At 41.6% G+C, this 24,057-nt stretch overlaps 1 protein-coding gene across 2 annotated transcripts in view; it reads right to left on the bottom strand.

Moving 5' to 3' along the window:
- slc8a2b (solute carrier family 8 member 2b) overlaps nucleotides 1–24,057 on the bottom strand; it is a gene marked incomplete at both ends in the record, with an annotated part of 47,657 nt that overhangs the window by 13,968 nt on the left and 9,632 nt on the right. Inside the window, 5 exons of one of the 2 annotated variants that reach the window (XM_079246873.1) lie at nucleotides 4,782–4,881; nucleotides 6,864–6,988; nucleotides 11,934–12,043; nucleotides 16,877–17,250; nucleotides 22,422–22,552. In XM_079246873.1, the coding sequence (XP_079102999.1) occupies nucleotides 4,782–4,881; nucleotides 6,864–6,988; nucleotides 11,934–12,043; nucleotides 16,877–17,250; nucleotides 22,422–22,552 (840 nt within the window). The remainder of the gene's footprint in view (nucleotides 1–4,781; nucleotides 4,882–6,863; nucleotides 6,989–11,933; nucleotides 12,044–16,876; nucleotides 17,251–22,421; nucleotides 22,553–24,057) is intronic. The other variant, XM_079246874.1, reaches the window with a different exon arrangement.

Here is a 24,057-nt window from a genome sequence, read left to right as displayed (position 1 = left end):
TGAGACACTTTAACCTGTGTGTGAGACACTCTGACCTGTGTGTGAGACACTTTAACCTGTGTGTGAGACACTTTAACCTGTGTGTGAGACACTTTAACCTGTGTGTGAGACACTCTGACCTGTGTGTGAGACACTTTAACCTGTGTGTGAGACACTCTGACCTGTGTGTGAGACACTCTGACCTGTGTGTGAGACACTTTAACCTGTGTGTGAGACACTTTAACCTATGTGTGAGACACTCTGACCTGTGTGTGAGACACTTTAACCTGTGTGGAGACACTTTAACCTCTGTGTGAGACACTCTGACCTGTGTGTGAGACACTTTAACCTGTGTGGAGACACTTTAACCTCTGTGTGTGAGACACTCTGACCTGTGTGTGAGACACTTTAACCTATGTGTGAGACACTCTGACCTGTGTGTGAGACACTTTAACCTCTGTGTGTGAGACACTCTGACCTGTGTGTGAGACACTTTAACCTATGTGTGAGACACTCTGACCTGTGTGTGAGACACTTTAACCTATGTGTGAGACACTCTGACCTGTGTGTGAGACACTTTAACCTGTGTGGAGACACTTTAACCTCTGTGTGTGAGACACTCTGACCTGTGTGTGAGACACTTTAACCTGTGTGTGAGACACTTTAACCTCTGTGTGTGAGACACTTTAACCTGTGTGTGAGACACTCTGACCTGTGTGTGAGACACTTTAACCTGTGTGTGAGACACTTTAACCTCTGTGTGTGAGACACTTTAACCTGTGTGTGAGACACTCTGACCTGTGTGTGAGACACTTTAACCTCTGTGTGTGAGACACTTTAACCTGTGTGTGAGACACTTTAACCTGTGTGTGAGACACTTTAACCTCTGTGTGTGAGACACTTTAACCTGTGTGTGAGACACTTTAACCTGTGTGTGAGACACTTTAACCTCTGTGTGTGAGACACTTTAACCTGTGTGTGAGACACTCTGACCTGTGTGTGAGACACTTTAACCTGTGTGTGAGACACTCTGACCTGTGTGTGAGACACTTTAACCTGTGTGTGAGACACTTTAACCTGTGTGTGAGACACTCTGACCTGTGTGTGAGACACTTTAACCTGTGTGGAGACACTTTAACCTGTGTGTGAGACACTTTAACCTGTGTGTGAGACACTCTGACCTGTGTGTGAGACACTTTAACCTGTGTGGAGACACTTTAACCTGTGTGTGAGACACTTTAACCTGTGTGTGAGACACTTTAACCTGTGTGTGAGACACTCTGACCTGTGTGTGAGACACTTTAACCTGTGTGGAGACACTTTAACCTGTGTGTGAGACACTTTAACCTGTGTGAGACACTCTGACCTGTGTGTGAGACACTTTAACCTGTGTGGAGACACTTTAACCTGTGTGTGAGACACTTTAACCTGTGTGGAGACACTTTAACCTGTGTGTGAGACACTTTAACCTGTGTGTGAGACACTTTAACCTGTGTGTGAGACACTCTGACCTGTGTGTGAGACACTTTAACCTGTGTGGAGACACTTTAACCTGTGTGTCAGACACTTTAACCTGTGTGTGAGACACTTTAACCTGTGTGTGAGACACACTGACCTGTGTGTGAGACACTTTAACCTGTGTGTGAGACACTTTAACCTGTGTGTGAGACACTCTGACCTGTGTGTGAGACACTTTAACCTGTGTGTGAGACACTCTGACCTGTGTGTGAGACACTTTAACCTGTGTGTGAGACACTTTAACCTATGTGTGAGACACTCTGACCTGTGTGTGAGACACTTTAACCTGTGTGTGAGACACTTTAACCTGTGTGTGAGACACTTTAACCTGTGTGTGAGACACTTTAACCTGTGTGTGAGACACTCTGACCTGTGTGTGAGACACTTTAACCTGTGTGTGAGACACTTTAACCTGTGTGTGAGACACTTTAACCTGTGTGTGAGACAATTTAACCTGTGTGTGAGACACTTTAACCTGTGTGTGAGACACTCTGACCTGTGTGTGAGACACTTTAACCTGTGTGTGAGACACTCTGACCTGTGTGTGAGACACTCTGACCTGTGTGTGAGACACTTTAACCTGTGTGTGAGACACTTTAACCTATGTGTGAGACACTCTGACCTGTGTGTGAGACACTTTAACCTGTGTGGAGACACTTTAACCTCTGTGTGAGACACTCTGACCTGTGTGTGAGACACTTTAACCTGTGTGGAGACACTTTAACCTCTGTGTGTGAGACACTCTGACCTGTGTGTGAGACACTTTAACCTATGTGTGAGACACTCTGACCTGTGTGTGAGACACTTTAACCTCTGTGTGTGAGACACTCTGACCTGTGTGTGAGACACTTTAACCTATGTGTGAGACACTCTGACCTGTGTGTGAGACACTTTAACCTATGTGTGAGACACTCTGACCTGTGTGTGAGACACTTTAACCTGTGTGGAGACACTTTAACCTCTGTGTGTGAGACACTCTGACCTGTGTGTGAGACACTTTAACCTGTGTGTGAGACACTTTAACCTCTGTGTGTGAGACACTTTAACCTGTGTGTGAGACACTCTGACCTGTGTGTGAGACACTTTAACCTGTGTGTGAGACACTTTAACCTCTGTGTGTGAGACACTTTAACCTGTGTGTGAGACACTCTGACCTGTGTGTGAGACACTTTAACCTCTGTGTGTGAGACACTTTAACCTGTGTGTGAGACACTTTAACCTGTGTGTGAGACACTTTAACCTCTGTGTGTGAGACACTTTAACCTGTGTGTGAGACACTTTAACCTGTGTGTGAGACACTTTAACCTCTGTGTGTGAGACACTTTAACCTGTGTGTGAGACACTCTGACCTGTGTGTGAGACACTTTAACCTGTGTGTGAGACACTCTGACCTGTGTGTGAGACACTTTAACCTGTGTGTGAGACACTTTAACCTGTGTGTGAGACACTCTGACCTGTGTGTGAGACACTTTAACCTGTGTGGAGACACTTTAACCTGTGTGTGAGACACTTTAACCTGTGTGTGAGACACTCTGACCTGTGTGTGAGACACTTTAACCTGTGTGGAGACACTTTAACCTGTGTGTGAGACACTTTAACCTGTGTGTGAGACACTTTAACCTGTGTGTGAGACACTCTGACCTGTGTGTGAGACACTTTAACCTGTGTGGAGACACTTTAACCTGTGTGTGAGACACTTTAACCTGTGTGAGACACTCTGACCTGTGTGTGAGACACTTTAACCTGTGTGGAGACACTTTAACCTGTGTGTGAGACACTTTAACCTGTGTGGAGACACTTTAACCTGTGTGTGAGACACTTTAACCTGTGTGTGAGACACTTTAACCTGTGTGTGAGACACTCTGACCTGTGTGTGAGACAGTTTAACCTGTGTGGAGACACTTTAACCTGTGTGTGAGACACTTTAACCTGTGTGTGAGACACTTTAACCTGTGTGTGAGACACACTGACCTGTGTGTGAGACACTTTAACCTGTGTGTGAGACACTTTAACCTGTGTGTGAGACACTCTGACCTGTGTGTGAGACACTTTAACCTGTGTGTGAGACACTCTGACCTGTGTGTGAGACACTCTGACCTGTGTGTGAGACACTTTAACCTGTGTGTGAGACACACTGACCTGTGTGTGAGACACTTTAACCTGTGTGTGAGACACACTGACCTGTGTGTGAGACACTTTAACCTGTGTGTGAGACACTTCAGGGATAAATCCAAAGCCATTTCAAAGGAATGACATAAAACATACAAACGTTCACATTTAACATCAGAAAGAACGAGTTGCCGTCTGCATCTTTGTCTTCCACTAGATGGTGTTCTTCAGTTATAAATGTCCCCTGTAAACAATTCATGACTGAAAAATATCCTCCATTTGCTCCAACATATTTTCCGCTTGCTGCCAACGTAGGCATGGTCAGAAAAATGGGCATCTTATCTGGGGCCAGCAACATAAGGGGACCCAGGTGGGCAATTTATATGGAGCCAATGTGGAAGTTGTGAACAATCCCCTTTGGGTTCCATCTTTTAGTCTAATTATAGCCCACATGGAGCCCCAAGCACCAATGCTGGCTATGTTGTTATATTTCAGTATTTACTAGCTTATTCCTTCTGTTAACAGGTTGGTCTGCACTAAGACCAGCTGAGTTCAGGAAGGGAAAAAGGGGACCAACAAACAGAGAAGCAGGACAATAAAGGGTTAAATGGTTAAGTTTAGAGTATAAAAATCCTTTTGTTGAATGATGCAGTGCAGGCCTGATGCACTTCATGCAGATGATAGCATAGATATGCCCACTCATTTTTGGAAAATGGAGTGTGACTTTAATTAGTACAACTTCTTCAACAGCACAACGTGACACAGAAGTGTCAGCAGAAGTGTGTGATCCAGAAAGAAAAAGTCCTGTCTGGCAACCAGCTGGATGTAATCAGCTCAGCTCCACTGCAGGTAGATGAGCCTGTTGGTGTAAACACCTGCTCTACATGCACAGGCACACGACCAGTCAAAAGTTAGACACACTTTTCCATTGGATTTAATGGAAACATGAGTCCAAACTTTTGACTGGTAATGTAGATCCTAAAACATGGCAGAACTTCTACTTTATTTTTACTTCTTCTTTGTACACCTCTGATCGTGGATCACGCACCGTGTCACTGTGTCACGGTGACACAGTGACATGAGGAGGCTCAGCAGACTAACAGCAGACTGTGAGGAAAGAGTCTCCCTTTGTGACAGCTGTTTGTGTCGCACGTCCACATGCAAACAGAGCTCACCTGCGCTGACGGTGACCGCCTCCACAAACTGTTCCATCCAGGAGTGTGTGCCGATGACCAACGCCAGATTGGTCTTTTTAATGAGCTTGTCAACGGTGCTCTGCCAATCAGAAAAATAACACAGCTCATGAGCACGCAGTCTGACGCGGGGACAGGTGTCCGAGCCGGACAGGTGTCCGAGCCGGACAGGTGACCGAGCCGGACAGGTGACCGAGCCGGACAGGTGACCGAGCCGGACAGGTGTCCGAGCCGGACAGGTGTCCGAGCCGGACAGGTGACCGAGCCGGACAGGTGACCGAGCCGGACAGGTGTCCGAGCCGGACAGGTGACCGAGCCGGACAGGTGTCCGAGCCGGACAGGTGTCCGAGCCGGACATCCAATGCTTCTTGTTCTGGTTAATGCTGCTGAAAATCATTAATCTTGTTTTGTTTATTCTTCATACGACCATCTTTGTTTTTTATAGCTTTGAAATAAAATAATAAAAACAACAAAAAAAAAAAACCCCAAACAAATAAAACTTAAATTTAAAGTTAAAAGATGATAAAAAGATGGATCTATGATTATTTAAAGGATGGAATGTTTATAAATAATGGTATAAACTTTATTCTAAAAATTGCCAATAAACTGCGAGTCTGATTTTGTGGCATAATTTGACGTTACTGAGTTATTAATAATCAGATTTAGCAAAGTTATAATTTTCCTGGTAAAGTTAATATTTTTTCAGTTTTTCTGTCTCGTTTCTCCATCCGATTTTTTCCAAGACGGTACTTTATCCCAGCCTGCAACACAGCATTGAGCAGCCCCACATGGTCTGGATTTTACCTTGTAGCTGTGAAAAATCCCAACAAAAAAACAAACATGATAAAAAACACCTCATAGCTTCACGACAAAATGCAAACATGAGTGGAGTAAAACTAGTTTAGTGATGCATTTCTTTCCCGTCATCCATCTTTCATTTCACAGGCTGCAAACTGAGCTGCTCAGTCTGATGTCCTGCAAGCAGAATCCGAATGTCAGTCATGCTGATTACATCTTCCTCAACCTGCTTCACATTCACCACAAATCATAAGCGACAGGGATAATTATTTCTGTCCACAAGGGGTCAGTTTAATCAACCAGATGGGGGGGTGAGACTTTTATTGAATTTAATTTACTCCATTTGGTGGATTGTTGTTTCTGCTGCATCTTTGATGACTTTTTAGGCTTTGGCTGGTTTTTAGTTTGCTCAAAACGAGGTAAATGCTTAGTTTACTGTTTTTTTTTCTTTTCAATGTTTAAATTCTGTTAAAATGAAAATAGTTTAAGGAGTTGACCAGTTTCCACTTCAGCTAGTTTTCTTTCAGCCATCTCTGTTTCTATGTTACTGACGGCTCCTGATGAAAAGCTTTTTTCTTTAGTTTGCAGAAGAGCTCACTGCTGATAAGCTGCCTGGATTGTTTCTTCTAGTGACACAATGATTATAAACAATAATTGCCCTTTAACGCCGTCTTGCAGACTGGAGGATCTGGTCTGTGGAGGTTTGTGGTAACTGTGGAATGCAGGGGAAGCCTGAACATGTAACTGGGCTCTCTGCGTGTGCTGAGATACTGAATTCTGCATGCCTCCAGCATGCTACTATATGGAAGGCAACTAGTACAGCTTAAATAATTCAAACCAATACTATGCCACCTTGCAGGGACGGTTAAGACCCACGTCCAATTATAAATTATATAATAGCAGCAGAAAACCACCGTTTGTTCCATTTGCATCCTGTTTTAAGCAGAAATCAGCAGACTGAGCTCTGTTTACACAGCAAACCTCCAAATGCATCTTTCTGTTCACGCTTTTGTTTTTACAGTCAAAATATTTCCATAATGTTTGGACTTAAAATGATTGTAAATTAAATTCTAATCTCTGAACCACCCCAAAAAACAAGTTCTCTTTGTTTACTGTTTTTATTTGCCATAAAACAAGGTAAGCCAGCGAAACTAAGAGCAGTAAACGGATAAAAACCAACAGAGAAACAGAAAAACAACACAGAAAACAAACAATGCACTGCACTTATTCAGGGAAGAGTAAGAAAATAAATAAGTGAATGTGCACCTTAAACTCGTATGACTCTTCAATGACCACCTCCAGGCGGCTGTGCTCTCCCAGGATGGGCTTCCCCATCTCAGCGATCCTTCGGGCCTCCTCCTCCTCAGCACTCATCTGACCTTCTGCCCCATCTGTACACGCCACAACAAATACACAACAACAAGCATGCACAAAAATGAAAACGCAGTTTCTTTAAGGCTTCACCTCTATCCACAGATTATTCCCAGTCAGTACATTCCTAAAAGCTGCACAGCATGTGTGTGTGTGTGAGTGTGTGTGCATGTCAGTGTGTGAAGGAAAAGTAAAAAAGTAGCAAAAACAAAGACGGTCCTACAAAAGAGGAATCTTTGATCAAATTCATTCATTCATTTTCCTAAGCGCTTAATCCAATTCAGGGTCGCGGGGAGCTGGAGCCTATCCCAGCTGGCTTTAGGTGAAAGGCAGGGTACACCCTGGACAGCTCGCCAGTCCATCGTAGGGCTGATCAAATTCAGTATAATATTAAATAAATAAATAAATACATTCATTTAAAACCCCCAAACTGTGTTACAAGCTTTTGTATCTCGACTTGCTTCCAGCGCAAACTGCTCCGGTGACATCTCTGCTTCGAATGGAGACTGCTAGCTAACAGTTTAAAGTTGTTCCCAGAGAAAATAAAGTTTATACATTTTTCACCTTTTTCATGAAACCCTGAGATTTTTTTCATCACATTTAGTCTGAATTTTCTTGCAACTCATCTGAGAGCAGAAGGATGATAAACTCTTTACAAATTAAATTTAAAGTGTTACATCTTTGGTATGCTGCTTGGAGGAAGTATATTATGTTGAGAAAGAACTGTCAGGTACTAATCAATAAGGTTCAGTCAAGGTTATTATTGTGCAGAAGGGTACAATAAAAAAAACTCCTGGTGCATTCAATCAGGGAATCTTGGCTCGTCTCTTCTTTTGTGTGTTCTGCTGGTGGCTGCAGCAACACTGCAGATGATAAAAAGAGAATCAATAAGATTATCGGAAAGGTTGGCTCAGTGATGGCCTTACCCAAGACTGACTTCAGGTCACTAGAGAGGGGAATAAAAGCTTTATGGGAAATGAATTTTTGAAGGCCATCCAATATCTGGTCCACATTGTGTCCTTGCAGGGCATAAAAACATATGAGGGGGTTGAAGATTAATAGAAACATCAGTACACGCATCCGTAAAAACAGCAAACTGCAAACGATTCCTCAGTGTTTCTGCAACATTTAGAGCTTTCACTCATAAATGTCTAAAAATATCAGAATAATATGTGCAGACAGAACACGTATTTCACTAAGGAACATTATTTGTCTGAAAGTTTCTCATCAGGAAAGACTGGATGAGGGAGAAAAGACTGCAGAGGAAACTCACATATAACTATTTACTGTTTTCGGCTGATTTCAGTGTCTTGCATATTTGGACGGATTTAGAACTAATGGGAAACATCCTAAAAGAGGATGAAGCTGAACACATGTTGACCATAAGCCTCCAAAGGAGCTTCTCCTGAGTTGGAATTATTTTCTGGAGTTTTTGCAAAGAAGCTGGCAGGGTGAACAACTCTGCATCAAGTCTGGAGCAAGTGAGGAGTTTCCATCAATATCAGAGACGTTATTTATTTACTGATCTAGGCACATTCATGTCAGCCTTTTTCAACAAACTCAGGTATTGGCCCATTTCAAGCAGACCGGACCAAGTGGACTGCATCCATTGTTGCAGTGTATTTCTGTAGCATACTTGGATAAGACACAATAAAAAACCCAACATAAGGGTGTTTCTCAATTCAGGGTCTGCACACTTCCAAGTGTGGATTCGTCATCTGCATGCATCATAGTGGCGCGCCAAGTGCTGAAATAACATATGTTATTTTATCATAATGGTTTGCTTTTTAAAAATTCTTTCTGTTGAACCAGAATTATTCTATTCTATTCTACGGGCACTTAGCAGACGCTTTTATCCAAAGCGATTTACATGTGAGTGAGAACAACGCAAGCAGGAAATCAAACATTAGATTTAGAAAATAATGTCCTGATTTTCATACTTATTACTTATTATTACTTTGGTCAATTTAATCTTATTTCCTTGTTTTTCTCCTTCTTTAATGGGAGGGTATGAATACACATGAGGACGAGTGTACATGTGTCTAACAAGGATTATTTTCCACTGAAGTTAATGTCAGCTTGACAGGATGAGCTGTCAGCGAGAGGAGAGCTCGTCCTCCTCCTCATATTTGTCATTTAGACACAAAGTAATATGAAAATAAATTAAAGTTAAATTAGTGGCACCATTTTCTGTCGTTTTAAAAATATTTTTGTCTTTTTGTGGAAGAATGGGATCAGTAATTAGATAAACTTGGCATATGTAGTTGCCAGGCAACGGAGGACTGGAGCACTATGGGTAATTCTCGTCCACTAGAGAGGCCGTCTCGTTGCCTACGCAGTCTGCGCACTTGGAAGTGTGCAGACCCTGAATTGAGAAACACCTGTAGCGATCGCACAGTTTTCTTCTTCACAGGCGTCTTGTCCTCTCATTTGCTAAATACTAGTGCAGCGCCACCTTTGGTGGGAATATATTATTGTAAAGGTTTGGCGCATTTGACCAAAGTGCAGTGTGAATGCAATCTCGGTCTGAATGAATGTACCCCCCTACAACTGAGCCAAGTCCCCAATCAGACCGAGTCTAGGGGACTATCCTGATGCGAACGCACTCAGCAATCAACTGAAATCAAATCATTTCAAGATTGACTTTTTACAGGTACATTGTGAAATTCACTTCCTAAAACATTCACACAATCGCTTCGAGACTCCTGCTCAGGCTATGTATGATTTACTTATTCGTTTTACATGAACAAGTGAGAAATATTACATCTTCCATCTAAGACTCAGAGCAAAGCAGCGCTTGGCAGACGTCCCTGCAGTATTCAGCATTATTTCAGACCGTCACAGCCACGCAAATTCAGACCCAGAGAGACTCTTGACCACACACACGCTCAAATATGGCTTCGCTTTGCTTCCTCTGCAGTGCAACATATTTCAGCTTTCTGCAGCGAGGAGACCCTCCAGGGACCACCGCTGCACTGTGACAGATGAGTGTGCTGAACTAGAAATCACCTTCAGGACAACAACAGTCGTTATGAGTCATCAGTAGCATAAAGCATTTCTGATCTCATGACATTTTTTCCTCCTTTCAGCTGCGAGTTCTGCGTTTTCCGCCTCTGATTCTCACTCATTTGTAGATGAATCTGTTCAGCTGCTTTTCAATTAATAATTTCCTTTAAAACTGATAAATTAAGTTCAGGATCAGCCTGTTTTTGCTGCCTGCAGGCTAAACTCCATAAAAGTCCTGAAACAATATGTCATTAGAGTTGAATACAATCACAAGCTCTTAAAAGAGAAGCTACAAACACAATGACATGGATCTGCTTTGGAAGACAAGAGGCTCAGATTCCTTTATTGCCAAACTGTTCTGTGCTGAGCTTCTTCCAGCTCCTTTGTGCTGTGATTCAGATACAATATGTGGGTTTTGTAATATGGTGAATGTAAAACAGTGTAGCAATGAGGGATGAATGCAGAGATACTGCTTTCATTTTCCCTTCTGGTTCCTAAAAACACGTCGGCAGCTTTTCTGTTGACGCAGGTAAAGATAAAATCATGCAGCTCATATTTCTTATGAGGAACATGAGGAAATATTTGCTGCATTTTCACCATAGACTGTATCACCTACATGCTCTGATGGCATGGTATGATACTGATGTTACTTTTTGTAAGATAAAAAAAAAGACAAAGGAGCAAGCAGTAGATGGATCTCTGAGTCAGACTGAATGCATCATCGATCCTCATGAGGTCAGAAAATATCCGCAGCTGCTCTGAAAACTAATAATTCTAACAGTTTTACACGATTAAAGTGGAACATCCTCAGACTTTTAGTCAGACAACATGGCCAAAGACATGAACAAAATTTAATCTAAAGCTGTAAAATGCATTTTTCCACTATATTCTTCCACTCTGCTCAGCAGTTAATGAATCAGTTAAATGCATGAGAAGATAAGATGTGATGCACATGTCTGAGATCAAGTTGAGAGGGAATAATCTTACCTTCGTTTAGCAGCAGAGCTGTGGACAGAGAAGGAAAAGTTGTAAAAACAACACGCAAAACAAGACAACAGCAACAACAACAACAACAAAATCACACAGAAAGCAATAAAGCTCGGGAGAGAACCTACTGTTTTCTTTATTTTAACATTTTGCTCTGTGATTTAGTCTTGTTCTCATACTTAAGTCTGACACCTACTGACGCCTTTGCAGTAACTAACACTGAAAATCCTCTGAATTTCACACCATTCCTCCTTTCTGTGTTCTCTCACACAGAAAAAAGGAGGTGATAGAAGCCAGATGTTGGATCTTTGTGTCTGGGAAAAGAAAAACTAACAAATACAGGAAGCTCAAATCCAACAGCAGGATTGATGATGTGGCTCCCCTGGTCGTCATTATCTGATGTTTTATCATAATTAGTTGGTTGTTGTTGGATGTTAAAGGGTAAACTGGTAAAAACTCAAATTTTCTATTATTTTATATTTTTTAGATCAAGTAAAGAAAAAAAATCCCAAACCTGAAGGAAGAAAAACAATATTCTTCATTATTCAGGGCAGAACATCCACATGAACCGCTTTCCTCCAGTTCACTGCTGCCTCATATCTTTCTGTTTAACCTTCACATGATTTATCTTTGTCTTAAAAATTTACTTTGAAATTTCTGAGGTTTTGGGATCACCCTTGGTTGACTTTTAAGTTTCCCTTTTCTAACTTCCCCATCCAGGTGTGTCTGAATGTAAACACACCTGGATGGGGACAGCTTACATCTTCAGCCAAACTTTGAGCTAAACTGTCTTTTTAAAGGAGGGCTGGAATGTGACTGACAAGTTGACTCCATCATTTTTATTTTCCTTTTCTTGATGTGAGGAAGAAACTGCTTCAGTTCAGCCTCCAGCTCGATGTTTGTAGATTTGATCAATAACAAGATTTCCCATGAAGAACACGAAAACAGTCAAATCCAATAAAACAGAGACACACAAACCTGAGATTCCTCGCTTTAGCCAGCGGGGCTCCTCCAGCACAATGAAGAAGTTTTCATGTTTTTCATATTCTTCATCATCAATTATCCTCACCTGGAGAGTCTGACTGCACACACACACACACACACACACACACACACACACACACAAAGCATGAGTTTCAGACACATAACGCAGAAGAATGTTTAATCAGTGAACGATGAGGGTTTTAACCCCAGCTCGCTGGTCTTATTGGTGTGCTGGACACACTGTGGAGGTCTCCCTCCTGCTGCTTCTGGTCAGAAGCAGCTGCTGTGAAACACAGAGCAGAATGAAGACGGGTGTATCGAAAACAAACAGAAGCAATATTAAGTCAAAAAGCAGAAAGTGAATAAAATGACAAATCAAAAGCAATAAACAGTTAAAGTTGGACTGATGCATGATTTGCAGTTTTGTTGTTTTTTTGACCTGCTGTATTTTAATTATTTGTTCATTTTCAACTTAGAGACATTCTAGATGAAGGTGCAACATGATGCAGAAAGGCAGCAGAGTAGGACTCATCTGGTCTGACTGCATACAGACACAACCACAACGGCTGCTGAGAAGAGGAGAACAGGAAGACTGACTTTGTTGTGCATGTCAGAGCAGCGACTGCAACACAACCTGCTGAATATGTAAAAAAGAAAGAGAAATCATGTCTGGCTAGAGGAGAGGAAGTTAAGATGAAGTGATGGTGATGATGACAAGAACTTTTAGTGTCTCTGAGGATTGAAGTGCCACAGCAGAATAAAAGTCCTCTGAAGGAGGAAAATGTACCTGAGAAGAGATGGAGGCAGAGAGGTGGAAAGGAAATGACAGACAGAAGAACGGAGTGGAGAGGAGGGGAAAAAGAAACGGAGGAAAGGAGGAAAGCCAAAATGGACAGAAGCAAATTGAGTCTGCGGATGTAAAGTGACAATCAGGAGGGGAAGGAATACAGAAACAAAGAGTGGAAAGAGAAGAGAAAAGGGACAAGTTCAGCCTGTGACCATTCATCCACACTGAGGACTGATTCAATGTGGACATGAGAAGAATGAAAGATGGGTTTGATCGGATGAGGGCAGTACGGGGACGCCGTTTCACTGCCCTTTGAAGTTTGCAAACACAAGCAGCCGGCGGAGTTCAGTGGAAGTTAAATAATCAGGGATAATCAGTGAGATGGTGGGGTTCAGATCCTGACCTTTGTGGTGTGAAAACACATCATTTACTGACTGACACATGACATCACATGTACAATAAGGTGTTTTCTGTCCATGTGAACCTGAAGGACAGAAAACAGTGAAATATTCAGTGTGAATTTTCTTAAAATCAGTCATTTGTCTTTTGGTTTTTAGTGTTTTATCCAGTTATGCCAAATTATGGACCAACTAGGAAATGCACACAATAATTCAGCCAGACAACAGATGTCACTGTGGACTCATAATCTGATATTTCTGATCACAGAGACATGATCTATTAAATGTCTGCAAGTGTTTTGCTGTCCTCCTTCAGTAGGGGATGGCCTAGTGATGCATGTTTTTCCTGAAATCTTCTTCACATCATACTGAGACATGCCCACTTTTAGGTAATAGCTCTGTGAAAATCATCTTATTGTGGCAAAAAATACTATTTTCAAAGATGCAAGTATGTCTGCATGTATGCAACAGGCTGTAAATAAAGTTTGCTAAGGTTCATCCCTTGAGTTTGTTGAGTTTTTAAAAAAAAATGTTTTAATCATTAAGAAGTCAGTGTTTTAATGGCTGAACTAACAAAAAACTGTTTCCCATCACACACTGTGACTGGATTATCATTAAGACAAGGAAAATGTTAGAATTCCTCCCGAAGAATCCGGGGGGTCCTCACATCAAAGAAAATACTTAAATAAAATTTTCTATCATTTAAAAAACACCCTGGGATCTCCAGTCCATCCTGATCCCCCCAGGTCTCCGCTTGTCAGTGAAGCTGCCAGTTAGCATCAGCTTAGATCTGCTGCAGTCCAAATAACACCAGCAGCAGTCAGGTCGAGTTTGTCACACATGCTGCACACACATCAAAACACCTCCTAAATAGGCACAAACACCAGAGTTAGAAGCAATCATTCAACAGCTAATAATCCGGCAGACTGAACCAAAGTTTAATCAGACTTTTGCCAGACAAGTTTAATTGTGGCGTGATCAAACTTATTTAAGTAAACGACACACGATGGGATCTGCCTTCCACAGCTTTAATACAGAATTTAACCCTTTACAGTGTTAAACTCAAACCATCTTTTTATCTGCTCATTAGAACAAAGTGCTGCGTTGAGGCTGGGTGTTAAGACATGTTTTGGCTGGTACTCGGATCGGCGTTCCCCCGGGTCATCCTCGATGAATAATGGATGGGACTCCTGTCTGGCAGACACAAAGGTGAAGACAGATGGCATGAGATGGGAGACGGAGCTGGAGGTGAGGAGGAGGAGAAGGGAAAACAAATGAGAGGGGAGACAAGCTGAGGACGCACATGAGGATAGAAGGAACAGAGATAAGTGAGGAAGTCCCCACATGATGAACCTGAAGGACTTTTAATCTATTAAACTGCTTTTGAAATGATCAAACAGCCAAAGATTATTCAGTTTTATTTATCAATGAACAGACATGAGCTCAAAACTGTAAGATGTTTATCTTTTTAAGATGTTAATAATTTAAAAAATACATTTTGTTTGTCTCACATCTGCTGTTTTCCCCCTAAAACCCTTAAATATCACATTTCTGCTCTAATGTTCAAGGCACACTGATAAAAACAAACATTCATAGAAAATGATCTAAAATGAGCAGGAAATGGCATTTGGATTAAATATTAATGAATTATTGAGGCTGCAATAATGACTTTTCAGACAGTGAGAGGAAAAACAAAAACATTTATATCTGATGTGTCAGCAGATGGATAGTTTAGCATTTTCAGCTATTTTAGCTTTTAGCTATTAGCATTGATGTTCCTCCTCTTCAGCAGTCTGCGTGTCTGTTAGCTGGAGAGTTTATAAAGAGCTGAAAATATGGAGAAAAAGAGGCCAAACACACTTCAAGAAACTGGAAAACTGTGTAATACATGAGCAGAAATACCAATGAGTCCTTTTATACAAATCAATAAGAACTGAAGCTAAACATGAAAGTAGAATTAGTCTGACTGTCTCGCTGTTCCAGCATGGAGTCTGGAGACCCACTCACATCAACGGAAGGAACAAACAAATGCTGGGTAAACCAATCAGAAAAATGGCGGACGTGACGTCAGTAAAGCGGCAGCCTACAATGTCCGGAAGTGTTCGCTGGAGCGAACGCAACAGAAGAAGAAAATAAACATGGCATGCAGAACAGAACACATAAATGACCTGTGTCGTTTTTTGCTGGAAAAACCTGAGGCTACATGGCGTCATTCGCAACTCGCTGTTGCTTTTTCAACCTAATCGTGAGTCAGAAACTACGACAAAACAAACTCCCGCTACGTCCGTGCGGCATTTTGAAGAATTCGTGTTGACGCAAAGCAAGAGTCTTCTCAGATCAACCAATCAGATTGGCCGGTTTGTTTAAGGTTGACACGAATATCCCTGAAGGGGAGGGACTCCACACTGAGTCGCTCTGTATTGAATATGTAGAGCTCCAGCCTGGCGTGCCAGGCTAAAGTAGAACAGCTGCTCCATAACAAAGATGGTCAAAGTTATGTGCAACAATGACCAGCTCATGAAGAAAATGTTTTTCCTGTGATTCAAAATGTATTTCTGTAAGAGAGAACAATCTGTATGAATGTGCATGCATGGTTGTTTTACACAAGAGGACGACCGCCATATGCAGAGAAAGAGCTCCGTTCGTAGGGAAGGAGAACAGAACGGAGGAATTAGAAGTTGTGGGTGTACAGCTGACCTCGTCAAAATGAAAAGTGAATTCAGAACGGACAAAGACAGAGGGTGAGGATGAGTGTAAATGAAGCTTTTTACAGATACGAGTCAGTGATTCAGAGCAAAAGTCTTCAGTGATGCAGAAGCTTCTTTCCTCTCTGAACAGTTACTCTGAGTTAAAGGAAGAGGATGAACGATCCGACTGTATTTGTTTTCTCCAACTTAACTGTGAGACGTCAGAAAGCCCGGATCCATGGGAACATGGAGCTTTGCTTCATGTTGGGCAGACTTGATGTTTGGATAACAGTCTCAATCAGGGATAAGATCAGGTGTAAAGATTATAAAGGTAATTTGATTGGCTGTCGCCTCTGCTGGCACTTTCCGGACAAGTCTGCGACTTGTTGATGTGTTTTTGGATTTGTTCTGGTTTTATATTATTATAATTATTTCTCTGTTAGTATTTGTTAAAAGCATGTTTGCTTTTATTTTCTGATTTCTGTTGCCTGATTTGGCTCCTTGGATTGTCTTTGTGCTGTTTTCTGTTCTTCCTGCACACTTTAGACGCTTACCAGACCAGAGTGTTATTAGCTCCCTCAGTGAAACTGCTTTCCTGTATTCACTGCCAGGTCTTTGTCTTGGTTTGCACAGTAGCTCTTTGACAACTTCAGTCTTGTGTTTTCACCTCTCTGCTTTGCTTGAGTTTAGTTCCCTCTTGTGTCAGTGTTTGTTTGAACAGAGTTCATCATTATTCCTAACCTGCCTTTCTCCTGCCCCTGTGTTTGCATTTGGGTCATCTTTTGTCCACACATCATGTTCTAATACAAATAATGCTTGCAAAGCAAAACATAGATGCAGAGTTCAGCTCAAGATGCTGCAATGAAAGACATCAGCTCATTCAGAGAGAAAGAGAAGCAAGACTGCATCCTGGATCTCTGCTGCACTCTGTTAGGTCAACATAAAGGAGCAAAACCCCCTGAGCCGCTCTCTGGTCTGCTTGATGGAAATATCAGTAGAAGAGTAAAACTGCAACAGTCGTCGTGGGCGGAGTTAAAGGACACGCTCCTGTGGACTCACCTGGTCTGGTCGTTGGTGAACTCCAGCTCTCCTCGTGCGTCCTCGTAGTCCTCTCCTGCCTTTGCGGTGCCGGACTCGGTGTGGTACGGCAAGATGACGGTGCCACGGGCGCCTGAGTTGCGCACCACTGTCACCTCCATGGTTCCCACACTTTCACTCACACGCACCAAGCGCTCACTGAACGTGAAGATGCCAGCGTGGTCATCATCCAGGATTGTCACCGTGGCAACCAGGGGCTCAACAAGACGAGCTTTGGGGTAGGCACCCACCTCGTCACTTTCAAACATCCCCTCTGCATCTCCAACGCGGAGGTTGAGCAGACGGACGAAGAAGTGTTCGTCTTCCTCAAATATGTCATCATCAATTATACCAATCTGCAGACAGACAGACAGACAGACAGACGGACAGATTTTAATGTTCAGTTCAAGTCCAGTTGTTGTGCTGCTCAACACTGAACTATGATTGATCTAACCATTATTATAGACACATAACGGAGCAAACAATAAGTTTAAATAGGATCTCGATGCACTTAGTTACAAGCATCCTGTCACAAAGACATCATATGTTCCTCTTTCTTTAGCTGCACTCATTAAAATGCCAAAAGAAAATGGCTTTAAAGATGGTGAATGGTATTTCTGAAGCAAAAAGATGCTTTCCCAAGAATTATTAACTAAAAGCGTCTCAGTGTGTTTGTAAGGAAAGTTCTAGATGACTGACAAGTAAAGGGCAAAAGAAGTGAAAGTTGTGTCACACAGAAATACCTGCAACAAGATCACACACACACACACACACACACACATACACACACACACACACACACACACACACACACACACACACACACACACACAGAAATGGAGAAACGCAGCATGTAGATCTTCAGTTGATCCATCTACTGTTGGCCGAAACTTCATGAAAAATGGCCTGCAGGGAAAAGCGCTAGAACAGGCTGAAATATGCAGAAAGACACGAGAACTGGACTGAAAATGGATGACAACAGGTCTGATGGAGGGATGGATCCTCACCAGAATCCAGACCTCACATTACTGAAGGAAATAACTGGAACAAAAGGCAGCTGAGTCCAAAGAAGAGCTTCGGAAAGTCCTACGTGAAGTCTGAACCCTGATAAGTACTGGAAGAAATTCCAACAAAGCTTCTCTTAGAGGGTTCAGACTGAGTTGAAAAATGAAGCTTTTTCTCACATCTCTTTAGAAGAGGAGACAGTCGTCACAAGGACTTCCTGGTTAATTAATAAATTACATAAATAAATTAAATAAAAGACCAAATATCGACATTCTGGCTTATTAGAACTGATATATTTTATACTTCCACTGATGTTTGTACATGTTTAAATAAACCGCTGCCCCCATTTTCCTTTTTTTCTGCCAACATAAATGAGTGGAAGCAAAAGACTTGTGCACTTTTCTGCATCTGAGACATCTGTTGTGTCAGCTAGATGCTCTCTTGGCAGTGAAGAGGAGCAACAGTGCAGCTGCCGCAGAGACGTCCGCAGACACACGGACCAGGAAATAACCAGATCTGAACACTGCAGCGGCAGCTGTGCTCACAGCTGGTGGAACTTTAGAAAGGAGGCCTGAGCAATAAACGAATAAAGAGTCATTTCATCTTTCATCTGCTGGTTGAAATCTACGTAGCAATATTGCTGGCCAATCAGAAGAAAGCAATTTAAAGACATGCGCAACATTACTTGTCTGTGTTTTTTAATTTAATTCAGTTTTGGTGAGAAATCCTCTAATTTGCTCCTTATTATTTAAATGTCAGAGAAATTAGGGATGCATGACATGTGAAGGCATTTGACAGGTTAGAGAGAAGAGGCAGAATAAAGGGAGGGAATGAAGATGTGATCAGATCCAGATTCTGTGTCAATCATCAATTATTTTTCTTGCTTTGCATGAAATCTAAACAAGTTATCATGGAGAATCATGTCGGCAGGAATCTGAGCAGTAGAGGCAGCGTGGTACCTTTCAGATGAAGTCTGAACTTTGGCTTTATGCTCTAAATTTTAAGCGAATCCTGATGTTTTTAGACAACATGTGTGAATTGAAGAAAAATGATTTTCTGAACTGGTCCTGCCTGCTGGTTTCTGCGGATGAAACTTGGGACAAAGTCATGACAATAAGGAGCTTTTAGTTTCTTTTAGCTCTCTTCTTCAGATATTTCTGATTTTGAAAGCGTTTGTAAATTTCGGATGTGCAGTTATGACCAAAAGCTTAGATACAGAAATAATTATTGTTATTTCAGCTGTTAATAAACAGGTTTGGATACGAGTGTAATTTACATCTAAACATTTACACTTGATTTGCAGAATCCTGTTTTCAAAGGAAGAAAAAAAACAGCGGTTTTACACACAGGTGTGAGCTACTCCTTCATTTTCCTTCACAAGTTCAACAAGTCAAAGGCCTGGAGTTGATTTCCAGTGTGGCGTTTGCATTTGGGAAACTGCTGAGAATTCACAACATGCGGTCCAAAGAGCTGTCGGTGCAAATTAGAGCTGTAAAAGCAAAAATGTCAGCGAGATGATGCTGGCATTGCGAGGCGGTTTGATGTGGGAAAGTCTACTTTAACAGGCTTGATGAGAGCTGAAGCAGAAGCTTATTTTTGTTGATATTTTAGCTATAACTGCATCTATTTAAAGAATACAGACCTAAATCTACTGCTTAACTTACAAAAACATTACCATCTATACTGCGGAAAGGGTGTAAATATTAAAGCTCTGCAGTATCATTTATATCTTTGTGTGTCTTCCTATGTGGATGAAACTGATGCTGCACAAGCGCTGACACAAACAGACAACAAACAATAAGATGGAAGTTATTACTGAGTTCTACAGAGGAGTATGAACCTGCAGAATCAGCTGATAAGGATTCATGCCACCAGCAAGCTCTCACACCTCATACCGTTCCACAATCAGCACAAAGCAAACACGGAGCAGTGAGGCTGGGGAAAAATCATGGTAGGAGCTGAAATGATCACTACTCATCAATAAAATCAGCTGCACATTAAACAACATGCACTCACCAGTAAAGAGAAAGTATTTTTGTTTTATTTTGTGCTTCTTAGACTTGATAAAACTGCAGTTTAAAGACGTTTTCTTTCATCACTTTCAATCATCTAAACAGAAGAAGTGTTGATTTTAACTGCGTCCCTTCCTTCACACTTCAGACAGAGCAGATCCTCGTTCAGTCAGCAGACAAGCAAAGACATTTACTTTCATCTCCACACACTGAGGCCATGAGGAGGTTGGGGTGCAGTTTGTGCAGCATTTAGGCTCGTTACTTTGGAGTTTTGTGACATATGAAAACATGAACCACTATGCTCAGCTCATTTTATTAACAGGGTAACCTCTTTACATGTCATCAGTCCTAAGTAGCATTAAGAGAAGAATAAAAACCAATAAATTCCTGTTTGTTCACATAAAAACTGGACTCTCGGTTGGACCGCTGGGATCTGGCAGCGAGACGCTTCTGCTGTAGGATGGGGACGGTCTGTGACTTTCACACAGTGGAACTGATGCTGGAGAGAAAATGGAGCTCTGGCAGGTGAGCTATCCGAGTTTAATTGGTTTCCTGTTGCTCATTTCTAACAGGCAGAGCGATCAATGGAGTCCACCGTTACTCTGCTGAAATAAATGACACCACCCTTTGTAATGTACTCACTCAGCGTCTCTCCTTCCATTCACTCATGGCGGATAAGCCAATTTCTAGGCTACAGTCTGTCTCCAGTGTCCAACGCCTGTTTTATGTGACTCTGCAGGCGATTGCAGCATTCTCCGCCCGTCCAGCTCTCCGACTGCTTTTGATCTTTAATCAGGCTTTGAATCTGAGCAGAGATTACCCAGCTTACCGCATCTTCACACCCTATCATCCCACCTGCTTCCCTTCGCACAGAGTGCTTTAGAAATTATAATTTCATAGTAGTAATATGTGATCCACGTTGAAAAGGCAGGGGAAGTTTGTGCAGGAAACTTTAAACATGTTCTGTTTAACAGATGATCAAACTTTGAGCCATCTTAATGTGTTAAAGTTAGCGCTGTTAAACTTTCTGTTACTGAGAAACAGGTTTCCCAATAACTCTTAAGTTTGCCCCAGTATTAAGAGAAATAGCAGATCCCTGCATCGTTATGCCTTTTAGAAGAGTTAAACCTTCCTGAAACCAGATAAAGCTGTCCAGTCAGCTAAAAAGGCCAAACAGATATGAACTGATGTAAAATATATGTTAAATCTGAAGTTAATATTGTAGGTTGAAGTGAATATATTACATGGGAATAAAAAATGATTGATAATAATTAAAATAATGATCATTTGATGACTTCAAATGATGTATTTTCACGTCGCAGTTAAAAGTTCTGTGATTTGGAGGATTTTCATACCAGGTGGTAGCAGCTGCATTTGTCTGTCCTCTCCCTTTGTTCCCCTTCAGCCTTTCTTTGCTCCTCCTGCTGGGACTCTAAAATTTACCTCATCATCCTCCAAACCCAACTTCTGCTTTGATCTTTCTCTTTCTGTTGTTTTTGGCCGAGCTGCAGGTTATTTCCACGACTCCTGCTGCGTGTAAACCAGTTTTATTCTGCATTTCAGCCGATAGATTTCCTGATTACAATTATTATTCATTCATTCATTATCTGAACCCATAAATCCAATCAAGGGTCACGGGGGAGCTGGAGCCCATCCCAGCTGCCTTCAGGCGAGAGGCGGGGTACACCCTGGACAGCTCGCCAGTCCATCACAGGTACAATTATTATGACGTGCTAATTTTGCAAAAGGGTCCGTTAAGATTTAGTTTATTTCGCCAACATTTGTACAAACAAAGGAAAAGTTAGACAAAACAAAAGGATGTTATCCAGAATAAGTTATTTATATTCTAACTATCACATATTTTTTTTTACAAAAGAGGAAAAATGAGTGTTTATTAGGGTTTTGTTTTGCTTTAAAGATGGATTAATTCAAGATAAAATGCTGGAAATGTCAAAATGATGTTCACACGTCCAAATGAGATCACATGCAGCTATTTCTTTTTATTCTAAAATAAATGAATAATTTGCTTAGTTAAATTAAAAATTAGAAAGACAAAGTGTTTCCTTTTCCGCCTCAGGTGTTTGGTGTTTGTCAGAGAGGAGAGAAGAGGTTAGTGAACTTGTGCTGCAGCTGACAGATGGTTGTTACGGCTGTTCAGGATGAAGGAGCACAGCAGCATTAAAATCAGCTTTTCAGGCTGAAAACATGAACATCTGTCAACTTTCAGAAGGACCTGCTTTAGCGTTTAGCTTAGCTCATCCCGTGGGAAGCCACCTGACCCTCCATACAGACAAGACTCTGCTGTCTGCTGCAGGTAAGACAATAACTACTCAGTCCTGAGTGGAGTTCACTTCACTTAAATAAAAGACTCTTTTCAACCTAAAGTCATCTTGTAGGTTTCAGTCTCTTCCTCATCTTACTGGCTTCTGGTATGTAAGGCGGTTTGTGAACCAGACTAACAGTCACGTTTCCAGATCTCTCCTCTCTCCTGACACTCTGTCCTCACTCACCTTTATGTCTTTAGAAGTCTCTCCGGGTTTGAAGACCAGCGTTCCCTCAGTATAGTCGTAGTCTGACCCAGCGTTGGCTGAACCGTCTTCAGTTCTGTAGTCCACATAGAAGGTGTTCTCCCCCAGACCTCCTGAAAGGTGCAAAACAGAATAACATATAAATAAGAAGTGATATATAACTTACAGGTTTTTTTTTTCATAAAAACTTCAAACAAATAAGCTGTAAAGCCCAAAAACTTTAATAGTGTGTTGATCTAATGCACCGTTCACAATGAGTTTTTGTTGCAAGTGTCTTTCTAAACTGGAATTTCATTTGATAATTCACAATGTAATATAGCACAAAAGTTATGAAGAATAAACAGCAACAAAAACACACAAAGTAAAGAAAACAATAAACAACTCATATCAAACATGTCAGGTTCCTCTCTTCATCATGTTCCATACATATAATTACTATTTACAAGAAAAATCTCCTTCCTTTAGCAGTATAAAAGCTAGAATCAACGTGCACATGCAGTCATCCCGACTACTTGGGAGCAGGGCCGGATTAAAAGTGGACAGGCCCCTGGGCCCAGAGTGTTCTAGGGGCCCCCCTTCCCCATTGCAACATGCGGAAAATTGTGAATTACACTGTGAAACAACATTTCTAACATCTCTCAGCCAATGGTACCAATAGCAACACACTAGACACTGTTGTGTAACTATCTGGCTTTTAATGTACATTTTGTTTCATGTCTAAACTGCTGGTGTTTACCCTACATGGGTCCCAAGTGGGCGTGGGTCCCCGGGCCTGTGCCCATAATGCTCATTGGATAATCCGGCCTTGATTGGGAGTGTGTCAGCACACTCTGGTGTGACCATCATGTTGGAACATGTTGTTTACAGCTGAATTAAAGCCTAAAACATTGTTAGTATATTATCATCTTTATGCTAATTATTGCCGTCCAGTCTTGGATTTCACCAGTCTGGCCAGTATTGCAACGTGGCACAAATATTTGGATCCCATTGCAGGAATTCTCCTGTGTTTAGGGAATCCATCTATCTCAAGTGTTGCACACAAGGCAAAGGCAAAACTGGAAACATGGACAGATGTTGACTGTCCCACTCAGCTGCTGGTGGAAACCTGATGGATGGTTCATGGAGCTGCACTTCGCCTGTTGCCTGACAACCTGCATGTCCTGTCTGAGCTTCTTTCATCTTCCCCTGAGGCAGCATCGCTCTTTAAAAAGGCAAATAAAAATCACTCTATGCAGCCATTATGTTTATGTTGGGAAAGGATCCATGGCAGCATAAACCTGTATACAACCGTTGAAAGGGATGAATAAAAACGCCTGACATACCACATTCACAAACAATCAGCTCCAATTTGTGTAACATTTGGAATGGAAGCCAACTTTCATTACATGGTATATGTATATACATCAAAGTAGTATGATCAAATACTAATGCACATGGCTGGCCAGTTAAACCAGAACCAATCAGAGGCTGCAGCTCAGAGCATCTCTAATAGTCTTCAATTTAACTTGTTGAAGTCCAACACTGTCTCATAGTTAACTATGTGAACAACATTGTTATTTTAAAGGCTCTAATAGTGTAAAAGTATCTGAAAAAATGTGAAAAGTCTTCTGAACTATGA

The sequence above is a fragment of the Telmatherina bonti genome (genome assembly GCF_933228915.1).
Source record: "Telmatherina bonti genome assembly, chromosome: 9".
Classification (NCBI taxonomy): domain Eukaryota; kingdom Metazoa; phylum Chordata; class Actinopteri; order Atheriniformes; family Telmatherinidae; genus Telmatherina; species Telmatherina bonti.
The sequence above is the reverse complement of the archived record's forward strand: the minus strand, read 5'-3'. Positions and strand labels throughout refer to the sequence as shown.